At 37.0% G+C, this 12,572-nt stretch overlaps 2 protein-coding genes across 3 annotated transcripts; one reads left to right on the plus strand and one right to left on the minus strand.

Annotated features, from left to right (window-relative positions):
• Nucleotides 1-3,272: 3,272 nt before the first annotated feature.
• On the plus strand, nucleotides 3,273-5,966 carry LOC140782304 (GATA transcription factor 2-like). 2 transcript variants are annotated; one of them, XR_012107849.1, is made up of 4 exons: nucleotides 3,273-3,517; nucleotides 3,627-3,836; nucleotides 3,980-4,619; nucleotides 5,684-5,966. XR_012107849.1 is itself a non-coding variant. In XM_073128795.1 (3 exons), the coding sequence occupies exons 1-3, from the start codon at nucleotides 3,275-3,277 to the stop codon at nucleotides 4,559-4,561; spliced, it is 1,035 nt and encodes a 344-aa protein (XP_072984896.1). In that variant the 5' UTR covers nucleotides 3,273-3,274; the 3' UTR covers nucleotides 4,562-4,861. The 2 variants fall into 2 exon arrangements, 1 of the variants encoding a protein (XP_072984896.1); XM_073128795.1 differs by lacking the exon at nucleotides 5,684-5,966 and having other exon boundaries at nucleotides 3,980-4,861.
• A 725-nt stretch (nucleotides 5,967-6,691) lies between these two features.
• LOC140782512 (aldehyde dehydrogenase family 3 member F1) lies at nucleotides 6,692-11,858 on the minus strand. The gene is made up of 10 exons (XM_073129122.1): nucleotides 11,494-11,858; nucleotides 11,296-11,364; nucleotides 10,126-10,222; nucleotides 9,391-9,597; nucleotides 9,128-9,252; nucleotides 8,288-8,392; nucleotides 7,965-8,125; nucleotides 7,760-7,850; nucleotides 7,538-7,687; nucleotides 6,692-7,030 (listed from the first exon to the last, which is right to left on the minus strand). The coding sequence occupies exons 1-10, from the start codon at nucleotides 11,686-11,688 to the stop codon at nucleotides 6,794-6,796; spliced, it is 1,437 nt and encodes a 478-aa protein (XP_072985223.1). The 5' UTR covers nucleotides 11,689-11,858; the 3' UTR covers nucleotides 6,692-6,793.
• Nucleotides 11,859-12,572: the final 714 nt, after the last annotated feature.

Consider the following 12,572-nt stretch of genomic DNA (forward strand, 5'->3'; position numbering starts at 1 on the left):
GATAGAAAGGGGTACTTTCATTATATAAATATAGTCTTATGGTATGAGAAGTTGGTCAGTAGTTTGTACTATCAAATATAATGAAAAATATAATAATTGTACTTTTATTTGGATTGTAGGGGTTAAGCACTTAATTTGAAATACAAAGAGATGTTGTACAATTGGGTCAAATCATAGGAGAGTAAATTGTAATTTACCCAATTAGATAATTCAGAATATGTATGTCTTCTTTCTTTAAGGTAGTAAAAATAATACAGTGAAAGTTGATGGATCAAAATATAATTAATCTTGTTCTCGTTAGCTTTTATTTCTAAAATTTAGCATATAATATTTATGCAATAGAGTAAATATAGTTTTGTGTTTACAAAAATAAAAAATATTTAGTATAAATAAGATAAAAATTTAAGAACTCTGGCATTTGAGCCAGGAAGCGCAATTGATCTAATAATAATAATAATAATAATAATAATAATAATAATAATAATAATAATAAATAGACTCACCATGGGTGGCCTGTTGATTTCTTGCATCAAGAACATACCTTGTCAACTTTATCAACTATGCATGATGAAGAGAGAAAGAGACGTAGCTTCCGAGTGCCAACAGCCGAACCCAACCAAATATAACTTTTAATTGTAAGTGGATCCCATCCATCTCCACCCACTTATACTCACCAAGAATAACATGAGTTAGTTGTTAGATAAAATATAAATTAAAATATTTACTCCGATGAATAACTCCGCCTAACTCCTCTAGTAAAAATCACAATAAGCTTAAATTATACATATATAAGAGACAACTAAATTTATGACTACGACTATAAACTAGCGGAAGTTAATTAGAGTGAGAAAGGTGATGGGCTCAATTATTAATGTTGATATTTAATAATTTTTATATTAAAACACTATATAACAGGTTTTGGTTTTTGAGCGTGTATATATATATATATATATATCTTAAAAATAGCCTGGTGAATATCTATGCAAAATTTAGAGGGTCATATAAATAAATAAGAGATTTGTAAAGGGTATATATGCACACACAAAAAAAAAAGAAACTAATTTTTTTTCCCACGTGGGTGGGAGTTGCGCATGTGACCTTTGGGTCCATGGCCGTGTCTCGTCGTGCCCGTTTCGTTTCGTTTCGTTTCGTTTCGTTTCGTTTCGTCTTATAAATTCACCACCCCCTCTCTTGAAAGCTTTTTAAATGTGGTTTTAAAATTCCATCTTCCACCGCCAATCACGTGAACTTATCTCTCTCTTTCCGGTCACCTAATTTGCCGCCCAGAATCCTGTGGTCGTTAGCCAATGGGTCCTACTGGTGGTCGCAATTCGTGGTCTCGGTTTCGGGCTTGGTAATTGGTAATTGGTAATTGGTATGCACCTAACCCGAGGGCACGTGGCCGCTGGATAAAAGAAGCAGTTCTACGTACTCTTAGTATATACAACATTAGAGATGATTGAATTGAATGACCCAATATCAGTTTATCCCCAGTATCTACCACACATTACCTTTCTAGTTATCCCACCCATCACGATGATTTATTACTGGTACTAGACTTCTATCCAAAAGGTGTAGTGTTCAATGCTAACAAGCTTCACTCGACCGATTTCAGTAGTATTTTGAACTAGACAAATGATTCTTCTCGATCGATCGATAGAGCCCGATAATGCAGTCAGTTGTGCTGATTAGGTTGATGCAACTTCGTGCAATGCGCCTTGCGATGGTATTTATATATATATATTAGGCGCAACTCATATTCTTCCTCTCTGGCTAGATCAGCCTTTCTCGAATATTACTTATGCCCTCTTACTAGGCGAAGCACGAGCTATTTTGACTAGCTTGACGGAGCTCTCCGAGTTTTTTTTTTTCTCAAGAAGTGTGGTGTGGCTCTTCACCGATAATCAATTATCTATTTTTTAGCTGGATCAACGAGTAAGTGACTAATCCAGAGTAGTTAGCCCATCGCACAGTGCTTGATTGTGAACGTCTGCTATCTAAGCACCCCTTGATTAAGCTAGGGTTTACTAGCAGGTGCAACAATTTTCTTGTGCATAATTTGGCTCAGTACGCTATTCTTCGCTTAAGGTCTTCTGGCCACTGTTCGATCGAGTAGCTAGATGCCATTTATAATTCTGCCTAACTTTCTGGTACTACAACATAGATGAATCATGATGGTGTTTTGAAGCATTATTATATATAATATAATAATAATTATTATTCATATAACCATTCCAAAGCTAGTGAGATTCTTTGCAGAATCTATTTGACTGGTTCCCTACTTCTCTTAAAAGGAGAGGAAGCCCTTCGATTACTCTCTAGGGATACAAAAATCCATTGTAGAGTTGTATAATTTCCAATACCAGAGCAAAGCCCAGATGCTATCACACGTATAATTTTATCACATCATTCCATCTAAACACAGTCCACTACCAATTAGATAATGCTATATGCTAGACTTTTGTCAAAACCTATCAGAATGGAGTCGCAAACTACCAAATATTGCCGAGTGTTTAGCAAAAGTAGGCTCATTTAGGTTGGTTTGTCCTCTTTGTTAATGATATTTATTCTTAGTTTAATCAAAAGATTACTAAATATTAATCAAGGTTAGGGAAGGGAAAGGGAGGGGGGGGGGGGGGCAAAACTGGAAAATGCGCACTTCTATTCGTCACAGGTGCAACACCAAAACCACGTGGGCGTCTTCTAACTAATGGAGATCTGCCACGTGGTAAACTTGACGTGTCCTCGCTCGGTAGAAGACCACGGCCAGAAGCAATTCCTTTCCAGCTCTATCCCAGAGGAAATAGGAAATGACATCTGAGTCCCACGGCACATAAAAATGATCTCATCTATTCCATGGCCTTTTTGGTCATTGCACTCAAAGGTTTGAAGAGTAGCCAGAAACTGGGTCAAATTTGGACGGTGCGACGATGCATGGTAATGCGTGAAAGAATAAATAAATAAATAAATAAATAAAGTAAAAGTAAAAAATTAAAAAGACTAATTAGAGGATTACTACTATGCCATCACTATAAAATTTATATGCTTTTCTTAAGTTATACCACTATAAGTACATAATGTTCAGAACTTCAGATCCAATATATTAATTACTAAATTCCTTTATTTTTATTATTAAAAAAGAAGAGCAAACAGTTTCTTTTGGAAAAGGTGATAATAAACTGGAGTTAATTCGTGCAACCAGGGGTTGTGGAGGATCCGCACTTGGAAAAAAGTGAAATAGATACATATACTCATGTGGGTTGTTTGTAGTAATATGGTAAAGAGGTGGGAGGTTAACAGTACATTTCCTAAGGCCATGGACTTCCGCAATCATTCAATGCTCTACCAAATGCTCATCGCTTCTAACTCCTTTTCTTCCTCTCCTAACACCACTATCTCATCCTCTTCTCACTCTTCTCCTTCTCCTCCTCCTCCTCCTCCTCCTCCTCCTCTCTTCTCTCTGCCATTTTGCCTTGGAAAGTGTTACCCAAAGTATTACTATTCCCAGTTTTTACAGGTAAATAGACAAAACGCAACAAGGAAAAGGAGGAATCTTTATCTTTTATTCTCTCTCTCTCTCTCTCTTTCATCGTTTTGATCATTCTTCTCTTTCTTTTGGGGTGCAGGTAGAGAAGGAGACAAGAATGGAGGAAGTGAACCATTCAGGAGATGGGTTCTCTGTAGAAGATCTGCTTGACCTTCAAGAATTCGTAGAGCCTGAGAAGGAAGTAGAGCAAGAAGAGAGACGAGCAGAGGAAGAGGAAGAGGAAGCAGAGCCCGCCATGACTGCAGAAAACTCCAACTCCTCTTCCTCCTCTTTTGAAATCGACCTCCCGGTAAGGCAAAAAAGGAGGAATTTTGCTTATTGGGTTTTAGTTTTTATGCGGTTTTGATTCTTCTTGAGCCAAAAAGTAGCGATTTTGCTGCATGGGTTTCCGAGTTCATTTGATTTTTTTAACACTCTGTTGCTCTATTTTAGGCTCATGATGCAGAGGAATTGGAGTGGGTCTCCCTGATAGTCGACGACTCCCTCTTCGAGTTCCCACCTCCACTTCAGGTGACCAAATCCACTTCCTCAACCCCATCCATCAAATCCAAGCGCAGCAAGCGCTCACGTGCTCCCATGGGTTCTTATTCTTCCTCCTCTTCTTCTTCTTCCTCCTCTTCCTCCTCCTCCTCCTCCTCCTCCTCCTCCCTTATATACGATCCAAGCCTCCTCTTTGACGACAAACTGCAACCACCCAAGAAGCCGAAGCCCAAGAAACGCGGCCGGAAGCCCAAACCTCCGGCGTCTGGCGGCGGCGGCGGAGGAGGGGAGAGGAGGTGCACCCACTGCGGGGCCCAGAAGACGCCGCAGTGGAGAGCCGGCCCACAGGGGGCGAAGACGCTGTGCAACGCGTGCGGGGTCCGCTACAAGTCGGGCCGGCTGCTACCGGAGTACAGGCCGGCGTGTAGCCCCACCTTCGTCAGCCACGTGCACTCCAATTCACACCGCAGAGTCCTCGAGATGCGCCGCGCGAAGGAGTCCGAGGACGCCCAACTCACGGTCGTATCATTTTGACCCGACCAGGACCGGACCGGACCAGACCTCTTCTAGCTCTAGTTTGTAAAACGCATTGGTGAATTATTAGTACTATTATATCTCTTTCATTCGATCTTCGCCTTCAGTTTTTTGTTAGCCTTTTCTCTTCGTAGGATTTAGTGTAGCAAAAAATTTCTCATATATTTAGGAGTGGACTGGAACTTATGAGAGATATTAGTAATTGATCCATATTTATATATATAAGTGAGGGGTGAAAGTATTTTATGTAGTAAAAGTAAAACTAATGGGAGATTGGTACAAATTGGTTGTTGTTTATTATTCCTTGGTCCCTGCTCTTTTCTGGCATTGTTCAGGTACTGGGTCCTTTGTGCTTCTAGTTTATATGTTTCTACCTGTGATTTTTCTTTTTCTTTTTTCTTTTCTACATGAATAAAAGGTAAAGTTTTGATCTTCTTTTTTCTTTTCCTTCGATTTGAAATTTGTTTTTGGGTGTTTGTAAGCTCCACATTATTTAAAGAGAGATTGATTGATGGTTAATCTATGCCAAACTAATTACATCTTTGTTTGAAAATGGTAAAAATTGGCATCTCTTAATCATTAGTTAGCGTTGTAATTTTTAGGGAGGCGTGCTCTGTTCTTAAAAAAAATAACCACGATGATAGCTAATGGCCGAAAGATGCGTACGGTGTAGGGGACCGTCCTTTTTGTGCTCTTTCGACTCTCTTCTCAAGAGCTCTGTGTCAGGGGATTTGGGGCCATTTGCAATTTAATTACTCTTACTTATTATCTAATTAATAATAATGATGAATTCTAACGTTCATTAAACTATATATAACTACACTATTTTTCAAAAGTCAAATCTTACTAATTAAAAGTTAATTATAATTAAAATATAAAAGCTCCGAGATTTAGCTATGCTCGGGCTATATACATATAGTTTAACCAAAAAAAATACAAAATTAGCTTATCATTTTAATATCGTATAAAATAAATTAACTCACTCGAAAGCTTAATTATTGGATAACGGACCACTAATATCATCCTCAGGGCTACTAATATCAGGGTTTAAAAATTATTTGTCTTTGGATACCGATTATTTTTTATTTTGTTTATTTATTTATTTACATTATTACGATGCAGGACAATGACTGAAGAAGTGAAGAGGGAGTGGCCAAGAGATTGTGCTCACGTGTCCTCCGAGGGTAATTAGGTAACTTTAATCAGGAGTGGAGGATAAGGAGCAGCATGGGCTTTGTTTGTCGTCCATCTCATGCTTAGTCTTAGACAACACGTTGCTTTCTGAAGTTGGGTAGATTCTGATAATATTTTAGGTTTTGAGAGAGGGTCCATTCTGTTCTCTTTTCTTTTAATTATTACACCACATTTATAATTATTGCAAAGAGTGTACTCTTCTAATTGAAGCAAGGAAAGGAATTGATGAGTTCGACTAATATATTTTTCTTTTTCTTTTTCTTTTTTTAAGAGAAAGTTCCAAGTTACGTTGTATATCTCATAACAGAGAAATAGAATACAACTTAGATACATAGCGGAAAATGGAGGATTGCCTCAACGGGCATAAAAGTATCCTGAGGATTTAGATACTAGGGGTTGAAACGCCACGAGCAACAACTTAAAAAGGAAAATAAAGAAGTAAAGCAAAGTTGGTTGCACCGGAAGAGTCAATGCCTCTCCATGGCGATGTCACAGAATCTCTACTGTTGAAACCCTCTAGTGACAGGAAGCCAGAACAAGAGTCCGTTGTTGGGGTTGAAACACCACAAACAACAATCTAACAAGAAAGAAAAATAATAATAAGGTGGATACACTAGAGAAGTCGACAAACCTAGGCAATAGGCAAAGCGCTCCCCATGGCCAGAGCCGAGGAGGGACCGAGCCTTCCTAACCCTCCCCAGTCACACCAGATATGGATTGCTGAGGACTAAACCACGACTCGCGCCAAGAGAGAGAGAATAGAAGAGAGATGTGGAAAGAGGATCCCGACGAGAGGAGAGGCCCTTCCCTTACATCTAACCAAGATGGCTAGGGGATCGGAGAGGGAGAAGACAGTGATAACCCTAGCAGTACTCAGGAGGGAACATCTCTCGCACACCGTCAATTCAGTAACAATGAATTTAGAACTTTTAGAAGTAAGCAAACCTCAAGGAATACTTCTCCTTTATTGATAGAATAGTAATATTAAGTAGGAAATCAATAATCCATATGTGCATAATTGCGTCTACACTATGAAGTTTATCTCTTCAGACCTAGAAAACAGAGAATTAATCCAACATAATCAAATTGATACACACGTCTTATTAGTTGCAGCTTTCTTTCGTCCCATGGTGGATATCGGAAAGGAATCTCGACCAGGAAGCTTCTTCTCAGAATTGGTTTCTTATGGCTGAACATGTCGAAAGAGAACCTGCCATGGTACTTCCCAATACCACTTTCGCCAATTCCTCCGAATGGTAGTGTATCCAATGCATACTGCAAAAAATTACAAGAGCAAGATATAAGTAATTTAACAATGGTACACAGGAGCAATAATAAGTCATTTGTTATGGCTAAGGTTTGAAACATATGAAAGATCCGCCCTAGAGAAGGTGAAAACTTAACTTGGTAATAGAGCTAGAAGTCACGAGTTTGAATACCGCCCAGACGATATATATGAAATAAAATATAAAACCCCCCATCATTTAATTTCAATCCACAATTTCACATCTTACGCCCATAAAATGTCTTAGGTGTGTTTGTCGTAATATAAAAGTTCAAATTTCACTTTTTCTCTATCCACCTAAGGTTTTAGAGAAGATGGTGAGTTAGCGGATCATCTTTTGTTATCATTAGTAGGTTATCTAATTCCATGTCATCATTAACTAATGATTGCAAAGAAGATTTACCAACAGAAATCAAAAGCATGCAGGCAAAATTATTAAAAGGATGGCTACTTTGATGAGAAATAGAATAAGAATAGCTCCTAAAGAATAAACATACTTGTACGATGGCATCATTGAAGGTAACACTTCCTGAAGATGTTTCCTCTATGATTCGTCTTTTCAGCAGTTCATCATTGGTGAAAGCATAGATAACAAGTGGTTTTGGCCGTGCTCGTATGAATTTGATGCTGTCTTCAATTTTCTTCAACTGTAGAGCATGGATCAGTATGAGAACCTTATATGTTCTTGATTAAATCAACAATACTAGTCCTTTTCTCACCGTGATAATTGGAAGCAATGGACCAAATATCTCTTCAGTCATGATCTCAGCATCTAGTGGGGGATTCATCAATATGGTTGGTTCAATGATTCTATACGATGGTACGTTGTCAGTTAGATGATATTAGATCTAAACATCAGATATTGAAGGTCATTAGCATAGAAAGGTAAGACTAAGATGATGATGAAAGATTTTGAGGGATTACAAGTTTGTAGAATCCAGGGAACCACCATGCACAACAGATTTGGCAACTTCTTGGTCTTTCAAGAGACTGCTTAGCCTTTGAAAGTGTTGCTTATTAACAATCCTCGTCATATTCTCAGGTCCGCTGTAGGATCTTTTAACTGCTGTCTTTAGTAATTCAACCTACAGCAAGGAAGGTCCAAGAATAATGTCACATCATACTATGTATGCATTGTTATTCAACAGAGAAAGTGAAGAGTGGAAGAGTGAGATGTATCGTGAAGCTCATGATTTCAGGTACTGTGAGTTCACAAGAACAAGAACTGATATGTGACTGATACATACCAGAACGGATGCAGATTTCTCTTCCACCAGTAGATAATCAATCGCAATGCAAGCTTGTCCAGCACAAGAACCCCATTTTCCTGCAGCTACTCGAGCCATAGCCACCTATATTTCAGGTAGAAAATAAGAGCACATGTACTAGATCATGATCATCAGAAAATAACGGGTTAAAGTTTCCTATCAATGGACAACGAAAGCTGAAAAACCAACAATATCTGTGGAAGTATTGAAGAAAGAAGAACAATGGTTCTGAAGTATTAATATAACTCATCCATTTGAAATGAAAAATGAAAAGAACAGTAGGAAATTAATTCATGGAAGCCTAGTGCACTCTGAACCTTCAAGCAAGAAATGAATATATTTCTTTAGGATTATGCTCTGGGATGAAAGCCTTTCATAGTCTTCCTTCAGGAATAATTTGTACGACCAAGTTTCTGACAACTCTAGGCAGTCCAAGGCCATCCACTTCAGCTTTGCAAACGTACCAGTTTTATAAGCTGGATCCTGGCTTACCATTCAATTATAGATGGATAAGAGAAGACCCATTCATCCTCACTTCTTCTCCTTCTCCATCTCCATCCAACAGACACATAAACAGAAGTCAAGCCACATCTTCCCCGCAAGACAGAACTCTATTTGTACCTTGGATCCTTTCCCCAACTCCTGATGATTTCCCATGTTGATTGGCCAAACCAGATCTAGCACATGCAATATGTCAATCCTTGGAATGTATGTTCTTGTTCCGTATCTGCGAACACTTCTATAGCGGGACTAATTTATGTAAAAAGAGAATTTTATGTTACTATGTTGTGGCAAAGTGGGATATATTATATTGAATACCTTTCTGTCTCTTGAGCTCGCAAGTGAATCAACAATGGCTGGGCATTTCCCCCCTAGTTCAACAGCGACCGGTGTCAGATGCTTTGCAGCTGCGGTCATGACAATGCGTCCAACCCGGGGACTCCCTGGATGTATTCAAACCAAACTATGTCACAAGTGTTAATAAAGGCAATGATATAATTAAATCCTTGTAATAATATTCTTACAGACAACCCTGCTCATGAAGCTTATTCGATTGCAGTAGAAATGGACTTGGGACTTACCAGTAAAGAATATCTTATCCCATTTAAGCTCCAAGAGCTTCTCTCCTACTTGTGGACCACCTTGAATGACCTTCACAAATTTATTGTCCAGATACTTGGACAGGTTGTTTGCTAGAAACTCTGAGGTTGCTGGGGAGATCTCAGAAGGCTTCAGAACCACAGCATTTCCAGCACAAATGGCTCCAATTAATGGCTCCAAGGACAATCCTACATATAGTATTGGTTAATAGCCAACAACATCCACAAATTACCACTAAATACACAGAGAATTATCAGCTAGATCTTGCAAGATTGCTTCCTTCTTCTCGGCGAAAGATATTATCGTAGTTATTATACAAAGGTTGCTGAGATTATTATAACAGTAAAACGAACTGGACCAAATTATAGAGTTATGAATCTTAAAATAAATTTTTTTTAAAAAAGAAGAAAGTAAATAAATTAACAACTTCTATAAAGATTCCAGCAGCTGAAATAGGCAGAAAAAACCGAGAAGAAAATCTAGTAAAATCTCATTCCAAGCCCTAGAAAAAACCAAATCCGAAGCCCAAGGAGGAGATCGAGGCGATCAATTTGGAGGAAATACTCAATTTTTTTTAAGAAAAAAGAGTGAAAACTTAATGATATTCCAGTCAAACTAATACTGCTAGGATTCGAACCCAGCAATACTCATACATCATCATAAACCCCTCTAATTATCTTAGCATTATCCCATTAGCATTTGACACTATTCCAAACCTATTGGGAAATTCCAGCAGGAGAACACAAGCACCACGCCAAGCGGCTCCTTCACCAGCTCCGCCCTCGCCGGAAACGTTACCAGAGGCAACGAAACCTGTCGCATTCTTTCCCCTTTAGATCAATAATCCAAACCGAAAACATAATAATGAATACAAATTATATACAGCATACTTGTATAATATATAGTATTATTACTAAGACCAATGATTCCATACCAACCAATTGGTTATTAAAAATAATTTTCATCTCTAAAAAATTAAAATTTAAGTATTTTCTTAATAATAAGACCGTTAACTTTTACTAATTTATTATCATTTTTATTTTTTGTAAAAAATTAAATAGTTAGAAAAGTGACAGGTACTTTGAGTTTATATGGCCGGTAATTTTGATTAATTTTATTTAGTATTATTTAATTAGGAGAGAGAAATTAATACTTTTTATTAAATATTTACCTTATTACTAATCAAAACTTCTAAAATATTAAATAGCTTAAGGAATATAAGGACAAGTTTGATCGTACCCTTTTATCTTTTTTCGTAGCGTTTATGACATTAATGATTCAGCCCTTTCACTGGTCATTGGCCAAGGACAATGTCCAGCATACACAACCCTTTGGCTTCATATATTTTACCATTAAATATATTTCAGTTACGTACTTGGGTTCAAAATTATTTTAAGATAATATTAATAAATGATCAAAATAGTTAAATTTCATTAAATTTGATATAAAAATTAATAGTCTCACTTGATTTATAATTATATGGACTGATCTAAAACTTTTTAAAATATATGAAGGTAAAATAATTTACAATATGGTACAATATATTTCACCCTAAAAAATTTCATTCATTTCATTAGTTTCTAGTAAAAAATATTAATATAAATTGAAAATTGAAAAATCATGGCTATCATTTAAGATGAGAGTTATGGCTTCTCCGAAAATAAATAAGATAAAAATACTTAATCAACTAACTATTTATATTTTTGTACATATTAAAATTATTATTTAGTTATTATGATTAGTTGCAAAATTCTCGGATGTTTTAATTTATGAGTATTAATATAATATATTGAGTTGAGAAGATTTCGATTTTTATTACTCAAAGGACTTATTTTAATTATTAAGCAAGTGATAGCAAAGCATTAAAAAGTTGGAAGAGCTCTCACCCTCTCAGGAGCCATCCATGTCTTCAAATCTTTCAGCGACGAGTTGAGGTTCTTGGTCACTACTCCAACCTACAGGAATTAAGAAGTTCTTTTCCTTTCTCAAAAGGAGAGAGAGAGAGAGAGAGAGAGAGAGAGAGAGAGAGAGAGAGAGAGAGAGAGAGAGAGAGAGAGAGAGAGAGAGTGCATGAGAATGTGAACCTCATCTCTGAATGCTTCAACGTAGCTTTTGCCCACGTCTTCCTTGAGAACCTTACATATCTCTTCTTCCTTCTCCTGGAAGAGCTTCAAAAGAGCCTTCAGCTGAGCCTCCCTCCAAGATAGACTCCTCGTCCTCCCACTCTCAAAACTCTCTCTCATCTCACCCAGCAAACTCTCAAATCCCAACTCCTCCATCTCTAGCTACCTCCTGCTGCAAAGCTTGGGGATCACGAAATGCCCATGCCCTCCTCTTGAATAGGTGCAGTAATTGGCCTCACCGGAATACAGTGCTTGAAGTAATGACGCATTGAAGGCTGAGAGAGAGAGAGAGAGAGACGTAAGTGCAGCAAGTGATTAATGGACTCGCCACATGCTTCTGGTGTGTTCGGTGGAGATAATATTTGAGAAAATAATGGGGACTATTAGACCCCCCCAATTAAACAACTAAGAGGCTTACTGGCGACCAAAGATTAATTATCTCATGTCATCAGGAAATTGAGATATTTTTCAGTAATCATTAGTATTCGGTAAAAAAAATTTCTTAGAGGCCTTAATCTCATGTAAAGATACAATTTGAATTAGCAGTGCTATGGTTCTTGGGTTACAACAAGAGCCTTTATAAAGCCACATCTTACTGTTTGATAGATAGATAGTTATAATTAATTATACAACTAAATTGAATCAAATCAAACATTTAAAATACTGAAATCACATCTAAACACCGAATCTCATAAGATGAATGAACCCAAAATTATTATTGTTTATCTCAAATGTCATATTAAAAAAGCGAGATAAGAGTATTTTAGAAAATGAAAAAGTATCATTAAAATTTGATGAAATATCATACTTTTTATTTTATTTTATTTTGTTATGTTCTTATTAAATTAACTTAAATATAGTTTACCTCCTCCGCTTATGCTCATAATCATTTTACCCTTTTATACGGTTCTTTCACTAATCCATTTACTTGTGCCTAAAGTGTGTGATAATTAGAATTTTCATCTAATATAATCTATTTTATCTAAATTACTAAACTACCCCTTTATATAAAATTTTTAAATACCCAAATTACCCTCTCA

The sequence above is a fragment of the Typha latifolia genome, chromosome 2, assembly GCF_019914945.1.
Source record: "Typha latifolia isolate L0001 chromosome 2, TyphaL0001v2, whole genome shotgun sequence".
Lineage (NCBI taxonomy): Eukaryota > Viridiplantae > Streptophyta > Magnoliopsida > Poales > Typhaceae > Typha > Typha latifolia.

What these genes read in the sequence shown, in the direction of transcription:
- LOC140782304 (XM_073128795.1), top strand. Translation starts at nt 3,275, where the DNA reads ATGGTAAAGAGGTGGGAGGTTAACAGTACATTTCCTAAGGCCATGGAC. An exon ending in ACTATTCCCAGTTTTTACAG is followed by an intron (nt 3,518 to 3,626) that starts GTAAATAGACAA and finishes TTTGGGGTGCAG; the next exon opens with GTAGAGAAGGAGACAAGAAT. An exon ending in CTTTTGAAATCGACCTCCCG is followed by an intron (nt 3,837 to 3,979) that starts GTAAGGCAAAAA and finishes GCTCTATTTTAG; the next exon opens with GCTCATGATGCAGAGGAATT.
- LOC140782512 (XM_073129122.1), bottom strand. Translation starts at nt 11,688, where the DNA reads ATGGAGGAGTTGGGATTTGAGAGTTTGCTGGGTGAGATGAGAGAGAGT. An exon ending in TTGAAGCATTCAGAGATGAG is followed by an intron (nt 11,365 to 11,493) that starts GTTCACATTCTC and finishes TAATTCCTGTAG; the next exon opens with GTTGGAGTAGTGACCAAGAA. An exon ending in TCAATGATGCCATCGTACAA is followed by an intron (nt 7,031 to 7,537) that starts GTATGTTTATTC and finishes AATTTTTTGCAG; the next exon opens with TATGCATTGGATACACTACC.